This window comes from Ovis aries, chromosome 23 (assembly GCF_016772045.2).
Source record: "Ovis aries strain OAR_USU_Benz2616 breed Rambouillet chromosome 23, ARS-UI_Ramb_v3.0, whole genome shotgun sequence".
Taxonomy (NCBI): Eukaryota; Metazoa; Chordata; class Mammalia; order Artiodactyla; family Bovidae; genus Ovis; species Ovis aries.
The window spans coordinates 3,589,908-3,608,319 of NC_056076.1; the positions used below are offsets into that span (position 1 = coordinate 3,589,908).

Sequence of the window (18,412 nt, forward strand, 5' to 3'; positions counted from 1 at the left end):
GAGACCTCCGTGCGGCTGCTAGAGACCTCCATGCGGCTGCTAGAGACCTCCGTGCGGCTGCAGAGACCTCCGTGCGGCTGCTAGAGACCACAGACCCTCCCCAGGGGCCCGTCCTCCCCTGGGGGTGGGGGCAGGCAGTTCACAGAGCACAGGATAAGGGTGATTAAGAGCACGGCCCTTGGGGCAGAGCCTTGTGGGCTCAGGCCCAAGTTCTGTCAATCGTGGGCCCAATGACCTTGGGCAAGCGTCCCAGCACAGGATCCTCGCCCACAGAGAAGGTGGAGGTAACAGACTGGAGGCCCGGTGGTCTCCCCCAAAAGACCCTGCCCCCCTCTTCACCAGGCTCTGGAGCAACCTGACCAAGGAAGGCCATCCCAAATCCCGGATGAGGGAGAGCAGTGCATTTTATTAAAATTGTACCTTTTTTGAGAGGGTTTTTTTTTTTACCTGAATCATTTTTAAAGTCTGTTAAATTTGTTACAGTTTTGCTTTTTATGTTTTGGTTTTGGCCACGAGAAGCATGTGAGACCTCAGCTCCCCAACCAGGGATCGAACCAGCACCCCTCGCATTGAAAGGCGGAGTCTTAGCCACTGGACCACCAGGAAAGTCTCAATTAAAAGTGCAGAAACCAGCCCTTCCTCTTTGGAACAATGCAGAACCAATTTCAAGGCCCCCAGGGTCCCTGTTAGAACAAGATCTGCCAGTAGGTCCCCAGATACACACAAAGGATGACTGTAAACATTTCAAAACAGGGCGGGAGGATTCTCCCAAGAAGCACCTCGGGTCCCTCGATGTACAAATCAGCCGTCGCTCAATGACTATACTCTGGAATCCAGTGGCACCCAGTGGAATTAAAAATTTTAATTATCATTTAAAAAAAGGAGTACTTATCATCTGAATAAGCGTTTCAGCACACACATCATGAAATGATGGGTCTGAATAGAATTTCTGTTGGTCGACTGCATAAGCAGTACCTCTCATTGCTGGAATAACGTCTCAGAGGCAGAATAATGACGACATGACAATCTATGTAAATCAAGAACTGCATGTGGGTTTATTTTACATTTGAGAAAACAGTGGATTTAATTGTGTGAACCAAAATGTACTGTACAATATTAATGATAGAACATCAAAATGTATAATTAATAGTGCATCGCTTGCTTTGTCTTCATTTATTCATTTTTGTCTGATATACATGCATCTGGAAAGACGCAGGTGCCAGTAAAATTTCTCTATTTAAATCAAGCTGCAGGAACTAAATTTTATTCAAAAATTGTGGTTTTACATTATATACACAGAAATTTAATATAAAATGACAATATAAAAAGTTAAAAGAGAAAGCATACAGCCAGAAGGTACAAAGAAAGTTGAATAGATTAAAATGGTACGATATGTAACATATACGAGTTTTTAAGCTGATGCTGGCAATTTACAAGGAAAGGACGCCAACATTTGCCCCATTTTTTTTTTTCATTTACCAATGTAGCACGCTTATAGAAAGGTCGGCTTGTACCAAAGCTTACATTTGTAAATAACTATAAACCGCAGTATTTTACAGGAAAAAAGAAATAGCATTTTTACACATTTTTAAATAATAACTTGCATACTTTTTTTTTTTGCCAAAAGTGGCCTTTTTCAGCATCCAGAGGGTTTGGGCATAGTGGCAACTGGGGTGTTTGCTGCTTTTGCTGTTAGGTTTTGTTTTCTGTTTTAAACGTATGACGCTGTGGCTTCCTAACCCCCACGTCCTAGACAACTTTCTGCTCTCCAACAGCTGCATGCATGCTTCCTTCACAAACCAGTTCTGCATATAAAAGCTTGTTTTTTAATTATTAAATAAGTTTTGTGTCTGACACAGCTTTTGATCTGAATGAAATGCCTTTAAGCCTTTTTTTTTTTTTTCTTTTTCTTTTTTGAGTGAAAGGCACAGAAATGCGATTGCAGTCCTCACAGGGTTAAATCTGACACTAGGAGGTCCTCTGACCTTTACTGTCATGGGAGCTTTGTAATTTTAGGACGACGTCTATCTCTGTTATTTGTGTCTTGCTTTCCTGCTAAGTAAGTGTCTCTGAGGAGTGTGCCCCACTATCTCCTACAAAAGAGAGCTGAACATCGAGAACAGATGTTGAAAATAAAGGTCAGACTCTGACTCACAGAAAAAGAAAAGGAACATGCACGATCGGACGAAGAGCATATAAATATAACTACAAAATATGTGTAAGAAAAACCAAGGTCCAGACAGGCGGTCAGCAACCGAGAGCGGGCTGATTTCGGAGGCTCAGGCCGGGCCTAGTGCAGTACGACGGTAGTGCAATGCGCCGCGGGCGCGGGCCCGGGGCTACTGTTTCTCCAGCTCGGTCACATAGATCAGGTGGTCCTCGGGGGACTTGCCGTGGGTCTTGCTGAGGTGCAGTTTGACTGCGTGCTTGCTCGCGAAAGTCCGGTTGCACAGCTTGCACTGGAATGTGGAGCCCAGCTCGTCCTCAGCGGCCCCCGAAGGGCCCAAGGCTTTGCTCGCCAGGACTTTGGAAACATTCTGCTGTTCTTGAATCTGGTTTAGGGGCAACTTGGAGAGATCCTTCAAGCTGAAGCCTAAGTGTGTCTCTAGGTGATTGATGTACGTGGAAGCAGTTCTGAACTGAGAGGCACAATCGTTGCAAAAGAAAACAGGATGCCCTGTGTCCAGGTTCTTCAGGAACTTGGTCCCCCCTGTCCTCCGCAGCTGGTACTTGACATTGGCCAGCCAGTGGCTGATGGTGGTCATGGACAGCCCGGTGAACTTGGAGATGTGGACCCGCTCCTGGGGGCCCAGGTCCGACATGATGTACTTCCCCTCCGCTGTCTCGCGCAGGCTCGAGGCGAACTGGGCCTGCAGGATGAGCAGGTGCTGCGGGTTCCAGTTGGACTGCCGCCCCTTCCGCTTGTGCACGGGCGATAGCTCGTCCAGCGCCTCCTCGAAGCTGCTGCCATCCGCGTCCGACTTCTCCGACACGGTGGAGGGCGTGGAGGACTTGGGCGTCAGCCGCCCTGTGAGGTTCTTCACCATGTCTGAGATGTCCATGAGTGCGCTCTCCCGGAGCGGCGAGGACACGCCATCAGCGGCGCCGGGCACCAGGGGCTTGCTCTTGGACTTGGTCAGGTCAATGGGCTGGTCGCTGTTCTCGTAGAAGTAGCGGTCGGCGGCGCCAGGCGGCTTGGCGGGAGGGGCAGGGTAGGCCGGCTTGTCCAGCATGCTGGTGCTGATCTTGTAGAGCATGGCCAGCGGGTCCAGTGAGGGGCTCACGGGCCTGGATACCTTGCCCAGGTGGGTGTTCATGATGGACTGCAGGGCGCTCAGCGGGTTGATGAAGGAGGGCTCAGGCGAGTGGTCGGTGATGATGGCCAGGTTGTTACAGCCGTTGGTCACTTTGGCCTTGAGGGGCTCCGTGCCGTTTGGGGTGTGGGCATCCCCCATGCCCTCCTTCTTGGCCTTCCCCCCCTCGGCCTCGGGGCCCTTCTTGGGCTGTGGCTTGCTGCTGCCCCCCAGCTCCTCGGCCCTGGGGAAGTCCTTATTCTCCTTGGCCGCTGGGGACGCAGCCTTGGCCGGCGAGCCCTTCTCCTTCTCTGCCGGCCTCTCCTCCTTTTTCACGCTGACCTTGCCTGTGACTTTCTCTACCAGCTCCTCCATGGCGGACACATTGCTCTTGTGGGGTGGTGGCGTGAGGCTCCCCGGGGAGTGCAGGAGTGCCCCATGCTCAGCAGACAGCGGCTTCACACCGCCGGCGAAGGACGGCTGCATCTGGACGCTCTGCACTGCAGGGGGCGGCTTCACGGTGCCCGGCAGCTGGTAGGCAGCGTGGATGCTCGGGTAGCCACCCCACGAGGGCGCACCATTCTGGGCTTTGCTGATGGCCGTGGAGACCGTGTTCTCCAGGGACTTGAGGATGTCCACGCCGCCCTTGGCGCTGTCGTCCAGGTCTTCCTCTCGGAGGTACTGGTAGAGGGCAGTGGGCTCGAACTTCTCGCCCGTGTCCTCGCCCTCCTCCTTGATCTTCTTGTCCGCCTCCCCTGCCACCTTGTCCTTCTCGGGCTCCTTCTTCTCCTCCGCGGCGGCGGGGCCCGCCGGAGAGTCAGGCTGCTGCTTGACGTGGGCGGCGGTGGTGGCGGCGGGGAGCCTGGTGTGCGTGGTCGGCGGCAGGGGGATGGACTGGATCTTCTCCTCCACCACGGGGTCCAGCACCAGCTGCTTCCCCTTCTTGGAGGCGGAGGTGGTCACCTTCAGGAAGTGCCCGGTGACCATCATGTGGGCGGTGAGCTGCTGCAGGGTGTCGTGGGAGCTGCCGCACTCCATGCACTTGAGAATCTGGGCCTTGCGGGCCTCGAACTGCCAGGTGTAGCTGGCCCCGTTCTGGTAGCCGTAGCGGTTGTTGGGCGTCACGTAGGGGTTGGCCGTCTTCTGCTCCTTGGCCGCCTCGCTCAGCGCCGCCTCGGCTGCCGCCGCTCCCGCCGGCTCGGGGGAGCCGGGGGCCGCCAGCTCGTGCAGCGCGCGCTTCTTGGTGGAGGGGACCAGCTTGGTGAGGGCCGGCACGGGCTCCTTGAGAGGCACTTTCTGGTAATGCTTCGTCTTGATCATGTGCACGCTGAGGTCCTGCAGGGACTCGAACGAGTGCCCGCAGTACATGCACTTGAGCACCTTCTGCGCGTCCTCCTTGCCCTCCATCTCCATCAGCGAGCGCTTCCGGGGCTTGGACCAGCGCTTGGTCTTCTCCGAGTCCTTGTCCCTGTTGTCGTCCCGGTAGTGCCCCGTCTCGTTCATGTGCACCGTCAGCTCCACCAGCGTGTCGTAGGCGGCGCTGCAGTCCTTGCAGCGGAACTTGCTGGCGCCGGTGAACACCGAGCCGTAGAGCTTGTTGTTCTGGCGGTAGAGCTGCACGGTGCTGAAGAGGCTGGGCTCCGGCAGCAGGCCGTAGGACGACGTCTGCTGCAGCGTCTTGGCCAGGGCGGCCTGGTGCCAGTCGTAGCCTGAGCCACCGCTGGCGCCCGAGCCCGAGCTGGGGGTGCTCGCCGTGGTGCCCGTGGCCCCCGCGGTGCTGGTGGGGGGCGTGGGGGCGGGGGTGGAGCCCTCCTTCTGGGCCGCATCGCTGGTGCTCGTGGTCGAGGCTGACTTCTTCAAGTCCAGGGCCAAGCTGGACCAGCAGGACTCGGAGAAGAGGTTTGCATACACGGCCTTGATCTGGGCCAAGCTGTCCTGGGGGTAGGAGACGCCCTCCGCGCCCTGGCGCTCCTCCTTCTCCTCCTTGGAGGAGGAGCTTTTGAAGTGGGCAGGCTGGTCGCTGTGTTCGCTGAAGGGCGAGCCGTAGCCCGCGTCCTGGTTGGTAGCGGTGCTGATGGGGGAGTTCTGGTAGCTCTGGGCCTCCTTGATCTCCGCCTCCTCGCTGCACGCGAAGTCGGCCTCCTGAACATCCCCGGGCAGCCCATCCTCCTCCACGCTCCCCTCGTCTATCGCTGCTGCTTTCAGTTCTTCCTCAGGAACATAAGCTAGGAGAGAGCAAGGAGACACAGTGAGAGGCGGATGGCACCCCGAGCACGCGGCCTCCGCAGCGCTCACGCCATCTTTAAAAAGACGTTTCTCAGCCCAGGCTACAAGGCCGCCCCCACTTTATCCACCGACCCGCCGCAGCGCCACGGTGGAAACAGGTTTCCACCAAGGCAAGCCCCCCAACCCCGCCGAAGTGAACACGTTTCAACGGAAGGGCAGCGTCTGCCCTCTTCTTAGAGATGTCGGTCTGGCCATCATAGCTGGATGGGAAGACAACGAGGGAGAGAAACAGATGGGGCCCCGGCTCCTCCGCCTGCAGATTCTCCCCTCTGTAAGCAACGGGGTCCCTCAAGAGCCTCCCCATGGGGGGACCTGGTTGTCAACTTTTAGGGAAAGATACCTCATGGACAGGATTCTATGGTGTCCATAAATAAAAACACGCTTCAGTGGTAAGTGATAAATAATCTAGTCTCCACTAAAAAAAGGAGGAAGCAACATAGCACCACCGTCCCCTGCCTGGATGGAACAGAAGTCACCCACAGGGGACACCAGGCAGGTGTCAAAGAGCCCCGGATATACAAAGCAGCATTGTGCACAAGAGCTGAAGGGTGGAAACAACCCGACTGTCCACTGATGGTTGAACAGGTGAACAAAGTGTGGTTTACAGACACAATGGGATATTATCCAGCCTTTAAAAGTAAGGAGAGTCTGATGCATGCTTCCCTATAGACTAAATCAGGGGCAGTATGCTCAGTATAACAATGTTAGGTTTCATCACTAAGTCATGCCCAACTTTTTTGCAATCCTGTGTACTATAGACCACCAGGCTCCTCTGTCCATAGAATTTCCCAGGCAAGAATACTGGTGTGGATTGCCATTTCCTTCTCCAGGAGATCTTCCCGACCCAGGGATCGAACCCACATCTCCTGCATTGCAGGCGGATTCTTTACCACTGAGACACCTGGGAAGCCTTTAAGCCAGCCACAAAAGACAAATACTTAGGAGTCCCCTTACATGAGACACCTAGAGTAGTGAGGTCTACTCACAGAGACAGGAAGAGAACAGTGGTTTCCAGGGTCGGGGGACAGGGAGGAATGGAAAGCTAGCTATCACACTGCTATATTTAAGATGGATAACCAGCAAGGACCTACTGTATAGCACAGGGAACTCTGCTCAGTGTTATGTGGTAGCCTGGATGGGAGGGGAGTTTCGGAGGGAGAGGATGCATGTATATGTATGGCTGAGACCCTTTGCGGTCCACCTGAAACTGTCACAACATTGTTACTCAGCTATCAATTCAGTTCAGTTCAGTCGCTCAGTCGTGTCCGACTCTTTGTGACCCCGTGAATCGCAGCACGCCAGGCCTCCCTGTCCATCACCAACTCCCAGAGTTCACTCAGACTCACGTCCATCAAGTCAGTGATGCCATCCAGCCATCTCATCCTCGGTCGTCCCCTTCTCCTCCTGCCCCCAATCCCTCCCAGCATCAGAGTCTTTTCCAATGAGTCAACTCTTCGCATGAGGTGGCCAAAGTACCTGAGTTTCAGCTTTAGCATCATTCCTTCCAAAGAAATACTCAGCTATACGCCAATACAAAAGTAAAAGTTTAAAAGAGGGGGGAAAAAAAGGAAGTTGGTATTTAATGGGTTGAGAGTTTCAATGTGGGAAAATGGAAAGATCTGGAGATGGATGCTGGGTTTGGCTGCATAGCAATGGAAACTTAATACCACTGAGCCATGCCCGCAAAGTGGTTAAAACAGTAACTTCTAAGTTACGAATATTTTCACACAATAAAAAACTTTTTAACCTAACAATGCCTATAGTAGGTACTACAATGGCCTGCTACGGGCCAAGCTGCACAGAGGGTGACTTCTCAGGGTGAAAGAGGCATTTCCAAGAAGAAGTTTGGGCTGCTGACAGCAGTCCAGGGAATGAGAGGGATGGAGGGCATATAAACGTCTGGATGGAACCTGGCTGTTTACTGCAAAACATTTCAGATCCTTCACCATGTGACAGGTCCTGTCAGTTCCCAGGGGGACATAATTGCCTGCACCACTTAACTGATCTGACCAGCGTGTTTTTACTTCTTTCTCTTTGCTTTCTTCTTCTTCTTCTTCTTCTTTTTCTTTTTTTTGGTGTGGAAACAACCAGTGTTCCATCAACTACCTGGGAAATTTAGGGTTAAGATATTTCCAGAAAAGCCCTATTAAAATGCACTGATATGACCTGAGAGGGTGTCTCATTAAGTAGAATCACTCATTATCACATTATCAGAGCCGGACCCCGAGGGAATGTGGCGGGCAGCGCCACATTTTCAGGGACAGTGATGGAGAGACAGAGAAGGAGGCGGCTGCCCAGAGGCTGGACGCAGGGCAGGAGGGAGCCTCATGGGAACGTCCACGCCCGCCCACCAAGGGCTCTGCACACGGATGCACACACGGTGGACACACGCGCTCCACCGGGCCTTTCGGCTCCCTGCCTGCCCTCCGCTTCTCCACAGGGCTGGCCCGCACCTGGGCAGCGGCGTGACCAGGCAGGCACATCCGCAGCTGCTTCCCAGATGATGGCAGTCCTGCCTCGGTCCACTAATGGCTTAGGGAACCTACAGCCCGTGGGTCCTGCTCTGAGAGCGTGAAAAATAATCGACAGCGCGAGCCCGCAGGGTCACACAGGCGTCCACACCTGCACAGCGGCCTGCCTGAGGCTGTAGCCCCCCTGGAAACTGACCATGAACTTGACCGCTTTCTCCTTTCCCCATGACCACTACAGATTTAGAACAGTCCAGGGTCCCAAGTGCCCACGGCTGGGGTCCTCAGCCAGAAGACCGAAGCTCTGGTCACACCCACCGCCTGCAGGCCCCCTGGCCCTGGCCTGGACACCAGGCCCAGCTCTGAGGATTCCGACAGGGACACTTGAGGCCTCAGGCATCCTGGGCAGAGCCCTCTGAAGACAGAGGCACTGGGTTCCCGGGGTTTTGGCCGGACTCCCAGCCGCCCCTCACAGTGTACCCTCTGCCACATTCTGGGGTCACCTAGAAGGTGGTCACCTAGTGGGGAGGCTGCCCACTAGACCCAGATGGTCCACTTTCATGAAAAGAAGATCCACACCAGCAACTGACTGAAGGGAAGCCTTTGACCGGACACGTCTGGCTCAGCCAGGGAGCCCAGTGCTGTGCTGGCACCCTGCCCAGCGCTGCACCGCCTGCAGGCTGCTGCCCCCTCAACGGACGGCCACAGGCTCCATCACCCGCCCGCAGCAGGCGCCGTCGGGCGTGAGGAGTGAGCAGACCGCTTTCCTCTTCCTCTGGAAACAGACAGGGGCTCCCTCTACCTCCAGGGGGTGTTCAGCACCCACCGGTCATGCATGTCCACATCCCAGCAGAGCAGGTGTCCTCAGAGCAAGGCACGTCCCGGCCTGTCCTCCCCACCCCCGACACTGACCCGTCTGCACCCAGGAGACCCAGGTTGAGCTCAAACGCCTCTCACTCTGCCCTCTCCAGCCCCAGGGCGACAGTCACTGCTGGAACCACAGAAAGCATACCCTGGCCTCCTACAGGGCACTAGTTTCTGCCATTCTGTCCTTGGACACAGGTCCCCCATTTTCCAGGGGGTGGAGAGGTGGGAGACGCCTAACACGTCTGCCTTCTGGGGCTCATCTCCCAGGGGAGACACAAGCAGAGTGGGGGAGCTCAAGGGGACTTGGGGCACAGCCTGGGGCCCGCCAGCGTCCCCCTATTGGGCTGAGCACGCCCAGCTCCCTGACGCCCCGTGGAGATACAGTCCCCCCCACTCCCTGGCTCAGTCACACTCCTGGGAGCTGACTGTGCTCTCCAGGATCAGGGCGCAGCTTCCTGCATCCACCCTGCCTGTCCCCCTGCCGGGCCCCTCTGCGGCCTCTTTCTGGCAGACCTTGACTACTTCCTTGACTCCTCCAGGGCACGCCCATGACCACCAGATCCATGGCAGTGTGAAGCCCCTCCGGAGGGGCCCTCGGGTTCCCCCGCCCCATCAGGGGAGGCTGGGCTCCACGAAGCCCTCCTGAGTGCTGTCTGAGCCCAGGTGGCGTCAGGCACACAGAAGGAGCTCCAGCTGCTATGACCCGACCTATCAAATGTGGGTGTCCCACGGGCACCCCCAGTCAACCACAGATGGACACGTGGCTCCCCTGCCCCTTCAGACCTAGAGGGGCTGCCCCAATACAAGCTCACTTCCTCCTCCTGAGTTAGGAGTCTCCTAGCTCAGTGGTTACTGAACCACCCCACCCAAGCTGTCCGCATCAGAGAAGCAAGTTATCCTCAGCGCCTTCTGTCCTCCAGCCCTGTCCCCGACGTGGCCTCTGCCCGAATGTGGACCCCCCGGCCTGTCACCAGACATTGCAGCAGCCTCCCAGCTGGCCTCTTCCCTCTTGTCCGGCCACGCTCTTCCTCCGTGACCCCTGAGCTAAGATCTTTGTTACAAGCCCAGCAGCAGCACAGGGGATGCAAATCCCTCCCTCCACCATGTGCCAGCCCCTGAGCACCCCGGTCCCAGGGGCACCACGCCCCAACCTCTGCTTCTCTGCCTGGGGACGACGCTCCTCCTCAACGGGAAGCTCCGATGTCACCTCTTTCGTGAGGCTGCTTAATCCCCTCCTGGAATTCATTCCCTGTGGAATTAAGAGATGTTTACCTGTCTGTCCTCATCATCAAACTGTGAACTCGCTTGTTTAATTAAAACTGCTGGGCATCCCTGCCCACCTCCCAGGCTGGGCATTTTCATTTCTTCACCTCATTCTAACCCTCACAACCCTACAAGGCAGTGTCCCTGATAAGCCCATTTTACAGATGAGGAAATGGAGTCTCAAGAAGTTGACCGACTCCCCCCACGTCACACAGGAGACAGACAGATGAGGGGCTCAGGACTCAGAGGCGGGCCACCTGATTCCCAGCCCGAGGCCCCTCCACTCACCATCTCAGGACCCAGTTACTATCCTTTGTTGTGTTAGCATCTCAGTGCCAAAAACACTTGGAGTAAACGCTTGTGAATGAAGTAGTGACCCCAAGTAATTCTGTATCCCTAGTGGCTCAGTGGTAAAGAATCTGCCTGCAATGCGGGAGACCCAGGTTCAATCCCTGGGTTGAGAAGATCCCCTGGAGAAGGGAAGGTCTACCCGCTCCAGTACTCTTGCCTGGGAAATCCCATGGACAGAGGAGCCTGGCAGGCTACGGTCCATGGGTTCACAAAGAGTCAGACATGACTAAGCGACACACACTTCCACTTTCTAATTCTGTATCAGTGTTTATGTGCCCTTCATGCTGTTATGAATGAGAAAATCCTAACGAAAAGAGAGTAAGAGGAGAGAAATATTTAGTGGGTGACGTTTTGCTTATACCTATGAGGCAACATTGAAAACTTTGTTTTAATGACAAGGAGAGATTCATTAAATGGAAAAAGCAGAAGACAAACCTATTCACAGCACAATGGAAAAATCCTCTTAGAAAATATTAGTTTTTTTTCTAAATAATGAATATATGGGTTTGAAGTGGCTCTTAGTAAATAGCTCTGTTTTCAAAATCTTCAGTGTTTTCAATTCAACACACATGAATTAGCCACTTCACACCATTTCTGGAATAAAATAGCTGGAAATAGCCCCTAGCCAGACCCTGGGAATTAGGGAGCCGGAGAAGGGCAAGGCCCAGCCTAGGGGCGGGAATGTGGGAAGGGCTTTGTTCATTGTGACTTTTGTGTTTTTTCATGTTAAAAGGTAAGAAGCGGGGAGCATGACGGAGGGGTGCAGGTGGTATCGGGGTTCCTGCAGCAGGATCTCGGGGGCGCTGAGAGTCTGCCCGCGCATCTGCCGCCTGTCTCCTTCCCACCCGACTCCTGCTCCCTCACCGCCCCCAGGGGGGTCTCCACCCAGCCTTCCCCAAGGAGGGGGCCGGGGGTCCCACTGACAGGCGAGGAGCTGGCAGGGCCTCTCCCGAGGCCCTCAGTCCCCAAGCTCAGTGGCCACAAGGCTGCATCACTCCATCTTCCGCCAACAGGGTCCCTGTCCATTTCTAGACTCCCAGAATTCCTACCTTATCACACACTCCTCCACTGTATTTATCCCGATAAGCTCTTATTTTTGGCTATTTCCCTGTTCTACCATGTATTATAAATTAACTTTTCAACTCTAATTTACAAGGGTCACAAGGAAATACAGACCCGGGGGCAGCTGGGGGCGGGGAGCGTCGGTCCTAGGTCATCACACTGGACACCCTTCTGACCGGCTCCTCCCTGGAGGCACAGGCCCAGCAGCATCAGCTTTGGAAAGAAGTGCACGCGCCTCCCCAAGCAGCCCTCGCCTCCCCCCTCTTCGCACACCAGCCTTTCTAGGGGTCCTCGGACCAAGCTCCAGTCAGTGTCACCCTACCCCATGGTGCTTGTGGTCACATGAACACACGGATGATGAGCCGCCCACAGATGCCAAGGGTTTCAAGGGATTCTTTGAAAGCAGTGCCTAAGCCTCTCTCTCCACCCACCCCTCAACAACCGCCCCCACCTTCCAAAACTGGGCTCGAACCAGGAGCCTCAGAAGGATCCAGAAACGAACGGGTTTCGCTAGAGAATCTGGGCCTGGGGCAGGTGGACAGTGTTGTGCAGGTCTGCAGGCTGGACCCCAGGGTGTCTGGAGGCAAGGCCACAGGGCTTCAGTAGCAGGCGGGGCCCAGTCCTTTGTTCCTGTCATGTTGGCATCAGGGAGGAAGGGGCCACATACACACCCCCCCATATCTGTCCCACCCAGCAAGTCTAAGAGCGACCCCAAGTGCACAGGGGCTGGGGGTGGCGTTCACCTGCCCGCGCCCGTCGGGTCCAGGCTGCGGGGCCACCATCGTAGTTCCGGGTTGAAGGACAGACCCCCATCATCATCTGAGGACAGACTCACGGAAGGGACAGACTGACCCACACGCTCCACTCACAGATTCCATCCTCGGGGCCTCTGTCTCCCCAGCGCTGGGGCTGCAGGAAGGATGTGTAGGAACATTAGACACACCGCCCTCATCACCAAGCTCCACTCTGAGCTCATCCAGCCCTGCGATCGGACCCTTAAGAGGAGCCAGGAAGTGCCCACGATGGGCATCTTCTCATCCCAGGGAAAGCGGCCTGTGGCTGGCCTCTGTTGCTGTGTAGGCGTGAGGTTTGGACAGCGGATTATTCGGGAAGTGCCCTCCACTGCCCTCCTGCAGACTTCCTGATCACAGCTGCCCAGAGGAAGGCGGGGGCCCAGAGCGGGTGCACACACAGAGAAGCTCCTGGTTTGGCTCTTCCCCAGGCCCGAGGGGGCAGGCGGGGGAATACACGACCAGAATGGGGTTGGGGAACTTTGTTTACCCGAGCTCTCTTTTCCTCATTAGCACACATAATTGAGAGCTGGCTGTGAACGAGGGAAAGGGAAATTCAAAAGTGGCAACTGTGAAACCCAGGCCTTGGCTCTCTGCTTGGGCTCCGGCTCACAGCAAAGACCGAACACGGCTATTGTATTGCCACCTGGTGAAACTATACAGTCAGACCAAATTACATGTTTATCTACATCAAACTAGGTTTCAGACTGGCAAACGTGATGTCCATGGACAGATGGCCGTTATACCAAAATATATCTACTCCAAGGGGCCAATTCACAAAAGGGGCTTACGCACACCTCCGTGATAAACACACAGCTTCAACTCATTGTAAAATCTCACAGAACACACTTTTCTTCCAAATTTATCACTGAGCACTTCTGAAGGAACGTCACCTGTGTTACAAAGACAGCAGCTGGTTCTGACGAAGGTCAGAAGACACTGGGAAATAGAAAATGCAGAGAAAGCAGATAAGGAGTCAGAACCCATTCCTTGCTTCTCTGAAAGAACATTAAATACAAGTGGGATGGGTGTTAATTGACGAACCTCAGTTCTGATTTTTTCGCGGGAAGGTTGACAATCTGTCAAGCAAATCTGAAAGGCCGTTTTCGCTCTGATGTGGAAGAAGGGAGACTTTTTCTGCCACTTTGGCCAATTTTAGGGGTCTGGCTCCAATGGCTCGTGTGCGGGTTTGCTAAACCACCTGACTGATAACGAGGATTTCTTTGCGTAAAACCGGACAGAGGCCCTGCGTTAGAATTGTGGAGTCTGCAAATAAAATGGCCTATGGGTTTTACCCAATTCTAATTAGAAATCCACAGGTAACTCCCTTAAAATAAGTATAACACGTCCCCTTTCTCCCTGGCCTGGAATTCAAGGTAAGTGGGAAACAAACAACCTCATTTCAGAGCGCCCCTCCCAGCAAACACATCAGATATGACTCTCGTGTCTGGACTTTGCTGCAGTTACAACAATGTCACTCAGCAAGTGACAAAGCACAAATCAGAGCTTAAGTCTCAGTTAAAAAGACTGAAAACCTTCTCTGATTTTCAGCAGTATTAGGAGGAAAAGGGAGAAGGCAATGGCATCCCACTCCGGTACTCTTGCCTGGAAAATCCCATGGACGGAGGAGCCTGGTGGGCTGCAGTCCATGGGGTCGCTAATAGTCGGATATGACTAAGCGACTTCACTTTCCCTTTTCACTTTCATGCATTGGAGAAGGAAATGGCAACCCACTCCAGTGTTGTTGCCTGGAGAATCCCAGGGACAGAGGAGCCTGGTGGGCTGCCATCTATGGGGTTGCACAGAGTCGGACATGACTGAAGTGACTTAGCAGTAGCAGAAGGAAAAAGAAAAGAAAAAAAAATTATGAGAATCTTGAAAAATTAAAGAGAAGTTGAAATGAAGAACAAAAGATAAATAACTCCTATATGAACCCAGGAAAGCCAAACAGCTATTTTACTACTAACGGACGGTGTGTTAATAGACAAGGCAAATGTCTTCTTGATCCACGCTGAAAAGCCAGCCATCTCTAAGACATGCACTACCAATGGCAAGCAAGGGGAAATCGATGTTTTCAGTTACTGCCTCTCCTTTTGGGGTGGGATAAAGACCACATTAGGACAGTCTGATAAGTCTGGGTCCGCAAACCCAGCATTAGCCAAGTAGGTCTGAAACCAGGTCCTGACCTAGATTTTCTACCACCTGAAATGAGAAAAGACTTTCATCAGAGAGAGTAAGATTCACCCTGATGGAGGACATTCAGAAATCTGGAGAGGAGACTTGGGCACGAAACAGCTCTTCAAGTGGCTTAAACGAGAATAAAGAAATGTAACTCGTCATATTCCGAACCCCATGCGGGACTTACGTCTCAGACACGTATCTCCACATTCACATCCAGCAGCTTATTCTCATAAACACACAGGAAAAGGCAGGAAAACATCAGGTCTCTGTGGACTGGGGTGTGGGCGTGAGCAGTGCAGGGTATACCCCTGCAGGTCTCAGTGACACACCTACTGTTAACACGACGTTAGGAGAATTTTTGTCTTTACATTACGGTCGATATAAATTATGTACCAAAGTGATAGATGGAGAACAAGCCTGCCCTACATAATTACTGCTGCACTTGGCTGGGCGCTTAACACAAGGTCAGGTGCACCTGACTTTCTTGAAATCCCCTTAATAACAATAATGGTGTCTGAATCAGTTACATCCACACTATCATATCAGAAAGTATCATTCTCTTATCATTTTGGGTTTCCCCAGTGGCTCAGCGGTGAAGAATCTGCCTGCAATGCAGGAGCTGCAGGAAACGCAAGTTTGATCCCTGGGTCGGGAAGATCCCCTGGAGGAGAGCATGGCAACCCACTCCAGTGTTCTTGCCTGGCGGGCTACAGTCCATGGAGTCTCAAAGAGTCAGGCATGACTTAGCATGCAAACATGCATCATAATAATTGGGTTTATTCTTACTATTATGTAAATTATCCTAGTGCTCTCCTAGATGCTTTTTTGAAAATTTTGCCTACACAGAGATAGAGAGACTGAGAAAGACATACAGAAACATCCAAGCTTGGACAGAGTAATTATTGGTCGTGATACTTTGTTTTCATCACGAGCTATAATTTTCTAAAAATTCACATGGATACAAATATACAAAATACATTAAAATATTTGTAGACATTTTTTCTTTCTAGCGATGGAACAGAGCAATATATGTCGTGAGGTGAATGAATACAGCTGTTTAGCCTTAAAAGATTTGGATGTGAGCAGCTACTGAATCACAGAAAACAGAATCAACTCGACGCGGCTGCATTTTCTCTGCTAGCACCCTCAGCTCCCCTCTGCCCTCACCCACCCCCACCCTGAGGAAATCTGATGAATGAATAAGTGTAGAAACGGTAACTGCAGCATAAAACTCTTCTTCTACAACCACTTACAGAAAGAAATGACATTCCTCCCATCAAATAAAACAAAGACTTCAAGTCATCATCTCTGCTACTTCTTTTTGTGTCAAAACAGCTTTGCCATCACTCCCCCCACCGCAGCCGCCGCCGCCCCCAGCCCTCCTGAGCCCAGCACGCGGCGTGGAGCGTGACGCAGTGAACACGCGTGGTGGGTCCTGCCACACGCCAGACGACATGCAGAGGCCGACGGGACGAGCACACGCCAAGCGGGAAGCCGCCAGCCTCCACGTGGGCGAACGGGTGTGTGCAGGTGGGAGGGAATAAAAAATACAAAGACCTCCCCACCACCCCCTAAATGAGAATGAGACAACTGTTCTTATGGCTAGACTTCACTTGTTAAAAATAAATTAACTCTTGTTAGTATTTTTTGCCATAAAAGGTGCCTTCTGGATGCCAGTGTGTCCCTAAAGATGCACTGCCATCCCTAGCCAGATAAAGCCCCACGTCTTCTGATGCGAGTGGACAGAAGGCGGCGTAGACCGTCCCTGAATCTGACACCACCAACGTGTGCCCTGATGGTTGACAGTGTAAACACACACATATTGTTTGGAAGAATATGTTCCTCTCACATGGCAATTATACCACGAGGCGCACGCCGTCAGCAAATGCGATCTAGATCCCATTTCTCAAATCACAGGCCAACATGTTTTCAGAACATCTTTGTTTCTTTAAAGAAGACAAGATTTGCTCTGATAGTCAACAGTCATTTGAAGAACGGGGAGAAGCGACAGCTGTCTTTGCTTTTTCACGTTTAAGTGTAGTAAAGTTTCAAATTCCCCTGAGTCTGAGTAACCTTGGCTCTGAGCAATTAGGTCTGCAATCCCCCCACAAACCTGCATCTCAATCTGTGCCCCAATTATGCACAATACAAGGGTGTTTTCCTGTGAGTCCTTCTTTCTGTTCCCCGGGGGATGAATTCTCCAGAACTCTGCCCGCTCGCGATCATTGTTCCTGGGAAAGATGAATATAAGTGTGGGCGCCTCGCTGAAAGAGCAGAAGCAACAACAGAAGAAAGCCTTTCCCCATCACGACTTCCTTCCTTAAAGTCAGCTTGAAGTCTCTCCTTCTCAACCCTGCAGACACCAGCCTGGTTACTAGAAATACCCACCCACACAAGGCAACCGGTGCTCATCCACACCTGTCCCTACTGGGGACACACATCCTGATGAAAACGGAGAGATGATGGGTTCTTTCCATCAAAGATGCTCAGCTTCTGCCATGCCCCCAAATTCAGGTACTTGGAATCATTCAGATACCGGCCTGTAGCATAACAGGCTAGAAAACGAAATGTTTCCATTTTTAACTCGCTTGGATTTTAAGTTAATAGCATCGGAAGAAAGATAGTGATACTGGAAAATACAAAGTACGAATACAGCATTTTAGTAGGGAAACACATGGAATAACCCACGTTAACATACTCGAATTTACAAGGACGTCACAGCACACGTGGCATGCAGGGTGTTCCTCTCACTAGGAGACCTGATTTTTCTAGAAGCAGGGTGGCTACCCAGGGACGCCGAATCCCGTTCCAGCTTTGAAAGAAGGTTAAACAGCACTTCTGCAGTTCAAATAAAATGGCTCTTGCTCACACGGACAAGGAAGGGAGTAAAATGACTTTTCAGGCAGCGCGAGTTCAGTTCAGTTGCTCAGTCGTGTCCAGCGCTTTGCGACCCCATGGACTGCTGCACGCTGGGCCTCCCTGTCCATCACCAACTCCCGCGTTCTAAAAGTGGCTCCATTATAACTACAGGGAAATAAAGACAAGGCAGGTTCTCCTCCTTCCCTCTAAGTTTTCAAGACAGGGTTTGCAGAGCCATCCTAAGACCACCTTGAACTTGCAGATAACCCTTGCAGCAGCCTGCCCCTCCTCACCGCCCCCACCCCACCTTGGAATGAAAAGAGCATGTCATTAGCAGAGGTCTCCCCGGGAGGGCACGGCGCCCTGCACTGGCAATCCTGCCGCGATTCTAATCTCTGAGACTGACTTGCTCTTTCTCTTCCATCTGATGAACTATACATCCCAGCACTCTCCTTAGGGCTCCCGCCACCAAAGGGAGTGTGGACACACGAGTCGAGGCCCCTCCCCGCTCAGCTCTGCCGAGGTGATTTCACTGACATGTTCATTTCCAAAGCGAGTGCGGAGGCACTAGTCCAGGCCCCTCCCCGCTCAGCTCTGCCGAGGTGATTTCACTGGCGTGTTCATTTCCATCCCCACTGGCAACACCAGAATGGAAGTCTTTAGCCTGTTTCCATTACTTATACAGATGCCCACGGCACGGCAGGACAGATGTGAGCCGAGCTCCACACAGCCGGCTCCCCTGCGTTCCTTACAGGAAGCGCAAGGAGGGATGACCTTCGCTGGACTGTATTATCCGGGCCCCATACCGTCCTCCCTGTTGCCAGATTCATTAACTCGGTGCTCAGCATTTCCCTTGCTTTCTTCGTAAAGTCTGCTGGGCTGGTTGGGCTCACTTAATTTGGAGGAGGAAACCTTTGTCAGCGATGATGCTTTGATCAGGTGTGCTCAGGGGTGAGGAGGGGATGGGGGAAGGGCAGGAAACGAGCCAGGG

General features: G+C 53.0%; 1 protein-coding gene across 1 annotated transcript in view; it reads right to left on the minus strand.

The window, feature by feature from the left end:
• Positions 1-1,032: 1,032 nt before the first annotated feature.
• Positions 1,033-18,412, minus strand: part of TSHZ1 (teashirt zinc finger homeobox 1) — a 79,748-nt gene continuing 62,368 nt past the window's right edge. The window contains exon 2 of the mRNA XM_027960976.3: positions 1,033-5,518. Coding sequence (XP_027816777.2) covers positions 2,340-5,518 — 3,179 coding nt within the window. The 3' untranslated portion in view covers positions 1,033-2,339. The remainder of the gene's footprint in view (positions 5,519-18,412) is intronic.